General features: G+C 46.6%; 1 protein-coding gene across 1 annotated transcript; it reads right to left on the bottom strand.

The window, feature by feature from the left end:
• Positions 1-306: 306 nt before the first annotated feature.
• pmp22a (peripheral myelin protein 22a) lies at positions 307-3,055 on the bottom strand. Its single transcript, XM_062408885.1, has 5 exons — positions 2,897-3,055; positions 2,037-2,133; positions 1,749-1,842; positions 1,505-1,645; positions 307-1,370 (listed from the first exon to the last, which is right to left on the bottom strand). The coding sequence occupies exons 2-5, from the start codon at positions 2,112-2,114 to the stop codon at positions 1,219-1,221; spliced, it is 465 nt and encodes a 154-aa protein (XP_062264869.1). The 5' UTR covers positions 2,115-2,133; positions 2,897-3,055; the 3' UTR covers positions 307-1,218.
• Positions 3,056-7,147: the final 4,092 nt, after the last annotated feature.

Here is a 7,147-nt window from a genome sequence, read left to right as displayed (position 1 = left end):
TCTTCTTTAATTATGTTTTGTTCTGGTATTTCAACCACATCACAATATTTCTCCAGATGAATAACAGCATGTTGGGAACGTTTTCCCCACATGCATATGGTATTGAATGTCATAGCTCCACCATGTGGAACAATTTAGCTACTACAAGGAGGGGTTTGTGACCTACAGGTCAGTTCCCAACTATTTGTCATTTCCTTGTCCTCGTCTACACCCAATATGGGTTCAGAGTGAGAAGAAATAGGCCCTTATTTCTCATTGTAAAAATCTGTGTAAATACATACTTTACCCATGAAAATTCCAGCAGAATTAATTTCAAAAGGTTTATTTAGAAGAATACTGACAAAAAAAGGAAACAGTTTTGTACAAAGCAAATTAATCACAGGACATGACACTTGCAACACAAAGTAGGCTATACATTTCAAGAATAGTAGATAAAAAAGCACCATTAGATTACAAAATTCAAAACATTTCTTAGTTGGCGTATCAAGTAAAAAGATAATTCAGGAAAAAAAACTTCTCGTGTTTACTACTACTTTTACATTTTTGGGAGGATTTACTCATTTTCCTTCAAGAAGAACAGAGATTTTCTAAGTAAGGCACATCGTTCAAAGCAAACTCAAAACAGACAAACAGGATTTTGGAAATCGCTCGACACGCTGGCAGTGGAAGCGGCATCTCTTTGGCACAGCTGCATGACTTTGTGAAGAGACACAAGCTCCATCACGAAAAACGAGCACGACAATGTTAACTTGACAACACTATGTACAAAAATGTATGCAACAATGTTATAAATATGTCTAAAAACCACAGACACTATGTACATCTTTGTACTGAAGAAAGGCAGGATGATGTCGTCGTCGTCATCACACATGATGGATTCGTGCAGCAAAAGTCAATATGTCACCGACAGATTGGAAAACACATTACGAGGACACGGCGTCGCCCGTGGGAATCGCTTGGGGTGTTTGTTTGTTTGGAATTCACGGAGCCTGTGATTGAATCATAATGGAGGCTGAAAACGCGGTGAAAGTGAGATCACCTGCAGCGATAAGCATCTCCTTTATTGTGTTCGCAATTGTCAGTGACACATGCACTTTTGCTGGATTGTCAGGATGTCAGTCTCTGGTCTGTGGGCAGTAGGCACAGTGCGGTGTTGTGGTGAAGGGGTCTCCGTACCACCCCCCCCACCCTCTGCTTTTCTCCCCCTGCTCCCGGCTCTCATTCTTTCTTCCTCAGGACGATGTAAATGAGGCCACTGATGAGAGAGAGGGGGAAGGCCACCCAGGCCAGCACGTAGGCGTAGCCGAACTGCCTGTTGTCCTCGGGCCTCATCACGGTGTAGATGATCGCCGCGCACATCACGAACAGACCTAGGGAGGGGACGACAGGGAGGCGTGAGGGGAGCGTGGAGGAATTCGCAGGGAACACTGGATGAGCTCACTGCTCCTCCGCCTGCACCGGCTCCAGGGTGTGACCGGTCGGCGTGCGATGAAGTCATACTCACTGGCCAGGATCTGGAAGACGGCGGTGAAGAAGAAGCGTCCGCCCTTCACCAGTTTGAAGAGCTGGAAGACGAACGCGATGAGGGAGAAGAAGCAGAAGAGCAGGGACAGGATCATGAGGGCCTGCACCGCCTGGATCCAGTCTGAGAGGACGGAGCAGAACAGATGGAGGGGGGGGGGAGTTTCAACACGTTTCATTACTGCTGTACAGTCGGTTTAGTTCGATTTTCAGGGACGCCGACAAACCTTCATTGCTGGCTGGATTGCAGTGGTAGCCTTTATTGTTTGTCACGCAGCTGGACCATAGATCTGAGGTAGTATCCCCACCTACAGACCAGGCCTGGTAAACACAACAACACAGTCATTTAAATACATGGCAGCACACTAGCAGGGGAATAATGTCCACCGGCAATAATAATAAATAGTCGGTGCGATAACACAGCTAGAGTGTGTGCTCACTCATTCTCATGGCTGTCTATTTACAGTCTCCATTTTACAGCATTTTTAGAAAATAAAAATAAAAGTTGGACTTACACTTGCTGCCGTGGACACGATGAGGAGGACGAGAATGATCAAGTGCATGACGAGCACTCCGAGCAGGATGAGCAGCATTTTGAGTTTTCAAGTAGAGCTAGAATAAAATAAAAAAAAAGGACAAGTAGAAGTCAGCCCTCGTGGATTTAAAAGTCCCACCAAACCCCTGCAAGGCGTATGGCCGTCGCTAGGTGGCGCCACATCCTCACTCCTCGCTCCACATCCCCAACCGCAATGTTTACCTCAATGTGAAAGTGTCCTCTTACATTCAAACGTGGAGAGAAGGAACTCTTAATTTCTTCCCGATGGCCTGAAAACGCTCAGGGTTTAAAGTCAGAGACTACATCCTCGAGTTGGATTCACTGAACACTGAACTATCTCTTTAAAACCCAAGATATTTAAATACAAATAATCATAAAAAGCAAATCATGTTTTTCATATTTAGTTTTTAAAAGCTTTACAGTGAGAAACAACTGTCGAACGAGAGGCGCGGTCACGTCTAATCCTCGCATGCTGTTGGAAAACAAACGCAACTCATCTGCGTAAAAAAAAAAACGCATTCCAGCGTAGTGCCGCCATGCGTGCGCCTCAACCGTGCGCCCTTTTTATAAGCGTTAATCTGGGATGCCTCTCAAAACCCTTAAAAACCGCGATGGACGAGTGCACCGCTCGAGTGAAGCCACAGCACGCAGGACAGAAATGCCCTTTTCTTCACGTGCGTAAATCCAAAGTCGGTTTAAAGTCCAGGGGTGAGGTCCTGTTGTTTTTAGTGGAAGGAAAAGACAGGAAGAAAAAGAGGAAAAGTAAATGAAAAACGAAAGTATAAAAAAAAAAGAAAAAAAGAATCCACTCCAACTTACAAAAAGGCAAAGCCCCGCGTGTGTGTGTCCGTGAGAGGGTGAGGACGGCGAAGTGAGGAGTTTTGGGGGGAAAGTCTCGCCGAGCGTCTGCTGCGTCTCTGCGACTCGTTTTCCTCTGGAGCTACTATTCCAGATGTGGCTCACACGCCCCAGTCTCTTCCTCCGCCTGAAAACACCGCCCTGCAGGCCCTGCACGTCACCAGAGGCCCGCTTCCACCCCCCCAACCCTCCCTTTTTCTCCTTTCCTGTCCCTTCCCTCCCTCCCGAGTCAGCCTATCCTCTGGATTATAGTAAAGTCTGCAGGATTGTGTGGAGTATCCCGAGGTATTATTGCGCAAACCCCCAAAAGCTTGAATATTCAGGCGTGTGGACGAGGAGTCTCTGCATCTGTTCCTGAGAAAACCTCCGTTGTTTCAACACAATAGTGACACAAACAGGGAAAGTTCATGAGAACGTGTTGCATCTGTGCTACAGTGAATTTTGTCTTATCACTGAACTATAAAGCTGAGATAGTTTCTGTTTGTACTCAAACTCCCAAATTCCAAGTCCAAGATATTCTTTGCACACACATTTCTTAAAATGTGTCTCAACAACAGTTTAAAGGAGCCCTGCAATCCCTAACTAATCAATACTTTCCATATAGACTGCCTATATAAACTGGGTTTGATCAATAGTCTAGCATTTATACATATAATCAATCATGTGCCAGCTTTCAAATTGACAGATTAGAATAGAATAAAACAATTGAGAATTAAGTATGACAAAAACATGAATGGCATTTCACAATATGTCATGTGTTTTCACTTACATCTGATGACTCTTAACCACACTGTGGGTGTGTGTGTGTGTTCCTAATGTGTTTGTGTACACTTGCATGAGCTGCAGATGTGGTTTTAATGTTTACAAATGAGTATCCTTATGTAGTAGATGTATCTTTATGGGATAAACTGCTGCCAAAGTGCTACATTCAACTTTGTTAATGTTTTAACTCAGCGTTTGAATGTAGCTATTGACACAATAGTCAAAGTCGTTACCTATTTCCTGTCATTTTCTCCCTGATTCTCAAGCCCCTGAAGGGTTTTCCTGCAATTTCTCCTTCCCAGTGCCTCAGAAACAATGTGTCGCATCTTTCTTTTAAATCTTTTTTATATTTTAGAATAAACACAACTAAAGAACTAAACTGTTTATGTTTTCCTTTGCAGGCCACACCTGAAATCCAAACTATTTGAGCAGTGGCTGTCAGGACGGTCAGGGTGACGCTGCCTTGTTCCAGATGGTGGAAGTTGGCCGGACAGGCTAGTGCACATTGGGCTTCAAAAGACACACATGGCCGGCATATTTTTTTTCTGTCCAGATATTTTTGTGTGTGTGTGTGTGTGTGTGTGTTTGGATGTGAACATACCAGCCCTCTGGAGGCCCCGAGGTATGCCCTGAATGCCTGTTTGCGTATGCGTGAGTTGTGTGTGTGAGTATGTGTTGTGTGTGCATGTGTGAAGCAGGCCTCCTGTTTACTCCTGCGTCTGTGGAGAGAAGGCAGCGTTTGTCCGGTGCCAAGGTGATTTAACACGGTGCAATGTTTCGGTCATGCTAAATTGATGGAACAGCCCCCCCCCCCCCCCCCCCCCCCCCGCACAAGACTCGTGGATGAGTGACAAGAGATCTGCATGGCACTGCCCCGGCCTCCGCAGATCTGCATCCCTCATTACACTGTGGTCCCGGGCCATTTCCCCACAAGTGACAAAGTTGTAAACCGAGCCAGATTGCAAACAACAAGAGTGACAAGAAAAAAAAAGAAATAAAAACAAGCATCGCATCGGCTGTTTTGAAACCCGCCCCAGCCCAAACGTGACAGTGATCTGGCGCTGCAGTCGCAGAACGTTAGCTCTCGTGTGCAAAATTTCTCTAGGGCTGCTAAACAGCTCTTGGCTCATCAGGTGGATTCCTGTGGTCTGTGTTTGTAAACACACGAGGGGGGGAGAGAGAGAGAGAGAGAGAGAGAGGCCGCTGACCGGGCTCGCTCTGGGACGGGTCAGTGGTGTGTGCCCTCGCAGAGCTGGAAGAGGCAGATAGAGAGAGAGAGAAAGTGTGTGTGTGTGTTTGTGTGTGTATGTGTGTGTGAGAGAGAGAGAGAGAGGCCTTTGACAATCAGCTGACCACTCAGCTGGACCGGCCGCTGCTCAGGAAGATGTAATTGGTGCAGTGGTCTGGGGGGGTGGTGGGGGGGGTGGGGGCAGTAGCAGCAGCAGCAGGGTGAGAGGGCAGACCCGGCTGCCCACTGGGAGCAGGTGTGTGTGTGTGTGTGCGGAGACCATAAATATCACAGTGGTCTTTAAAATCTCCTCTTTGCTCAGAGAGGCTTCACACACAGCGCTGCTCTGTTCGAGTATTACAGAGTCAAACCTTTTTCTCTAATAAGATTTTGAGACAAACCAACCAAAGAAAAACAAGGACGATCATGACTGGAAATCAAATGACCGAGTAGCATCTGTGATTCATTCCCCTGCACTGCAGTGAGCTGCAAAGTGCCCCGCCCTTTTCTTTATTGTTTGCTTTATAAGTGGGTTAGTAATGGAGGTTTCTCCAAAGAGTGCACACGTAGTCTTTTTAATGAAGCTTCGTTGTGTTTTTCAACTAAAATAATAAATATAGATCCTCAGTTGCTGTGAAGATGCTCTAACAGATCTGTGGCTTTTGCTTTGTCTCCCTTGATCTCACAAAGCGTAGTAGTGCCCATTTCACTGACTGATTACTTTGTGCTGTCATATGGCTCAACCGTAACCCGGAAAGGTTGTGATCTTTTTTCGTTTTACACGGTTGATGGCACTGGAAGCCATCCAAACCCCCCCCCCCACACACACACACACACACACTTCCAGAGGCCTGTTAAATGAAAACACGCGGCTCGTCTTCTCCTGAAGGTGACGGATTACAAAGCAAACAGAGGAAGAGGTGAGAGGAGCCAAGCCACCCGGTAACTGTAGTCATGGCCATTGTGGCGAGGCTGCAGCTGAAATATAAAACTGTCACACCCCTCTTTATGGAGGCATTTAGCAGGACACACAGGTGAGCTGTTGGTTCATAAGAAAACGGTTGAACTGATCTGTGATCATTAACCAAAGAACTTTCTGTTTCCCTAAACGAGAAAGAACCTCGAGCAAAGCAGCTGATCTAAAATGAAACCACAGGACCGTGATGCTGATTTTACTGTTATTTAATGAAAAGGAAAAAACAGTTTTTATTAGGAAAGAGTCCACATTACAGTGGTTATGTAGTTTGGGCATGAATTGTGTAATTCTTCAGAATAGATATGCAGTAGCATCAATATTTCTAAATGTTTCTTATGGTAGCAAAGCAACTTATTCAAGGTCTGTGTGTCTTTACTTAAAACCATGATAAACTGGACACAAACCAGTGATCATACCGAAAGTCAAGTCGAGCGTGAGAGTGAAACGGTCTGCTGGTCCACGACAGAATGAGTCAGCCCCAGTTAAAGCCCAGCCCTGGTGCACAGCACTGCACGGGCTCCACCTGCAGGAGTGGCCAATGACTCTGTTGGACGCCTCCAGCTCCCAATAGAAAACATGGGGACCGAGGGAGAGGAGGGAGACAATCAGGGATTAGGTTTGGGGTTTCTCGCGAAGCGCCAACTGGCTCGGCTGTCTGGAGGACGTCTTAGCGAAACAGCTGGACAGGCAATTCCACTTGTGGGAATATGAAGGAATTATGGAACGCCCCGGTGCTCCTTCACCTATGGAAGCCCCTGCCAAAACAAGAGGAAACGCTAAAGCGCTGAAGTCAGGCCTGATCACATGTCGTCAGGAGGAGCTGACAACGCCTGCTCACTAGGAAAACCTCAGGTCATCTGGCTGGACACCTCTGGGTAACATCTGGGGAGCAAATTAATCTACACAGCTGCATATGGTCTTCATACTTTTTACTACAGCACGGGTTAGTTGGACCCGTTTGTGCCGTGGCCCGTGAAATACCCCGTCCCTCGCATCATTCTCTGAAACTTTAGACAGTCGCTTTCCTTTTGCACATGCATTCTCTGCTTACCAGGATGTGTACGGCTCTTTCCCCCCCCGCTCCTCCGGGTCGAAGAGGCCTCAGTGTGCCGCTCCATGTGTTTATGTTTGGCCACTCAGTGACTATCAGATGACCCCGCAACCCAAGAGGAGCTGGAGAGGAGGCCCCCCCGATCTATCAGCTAAAGGATCACACACTTAGTGACATCACCCTGATCTGTTAACA

Source organism: Platichthys flesus, chromosome 16 (assembly GCF_949316205.1).
Source record: "Platichthys flesus chromosome 16, fPlaFle2.1, whole genome shotgun sequence".
NCBI lineage: Eukaryota > Metazoa > Chordata > Actinopteri > Pleuronectiformes > Pleuronectidae > Platichthys > Platichthys flesus.
The sequence above is the reverse complement of the archived record's forward strand: the minus strand, read 5'-3'. Positions and strand labels throughout refer to the sequence as shown.

Coding starts and splice junctions, on each gene's coding strand:
- pmp22a (XM_062408885.1), bottom strand. CDS start 2,114: ATGCTGCTCATCCTGCTCGGAGTGCTCGTCATGCACTTGATCATTCTC. Junction 1,843..2,036: donor TCGTGTCCACGGCAGCAAGT/GTAAGTCCAACT, acceptor TGTGTTTACCAG/GCCTGGTCTGTAGGTGGGGA. Junction 1,646..1,748: donor CAATCCAGCCAGCAATGAAG/GTTTGTCGGCGT, acceptor CCGTCCTCTCAG/ACTGGATCCAGGCGGTGCAG.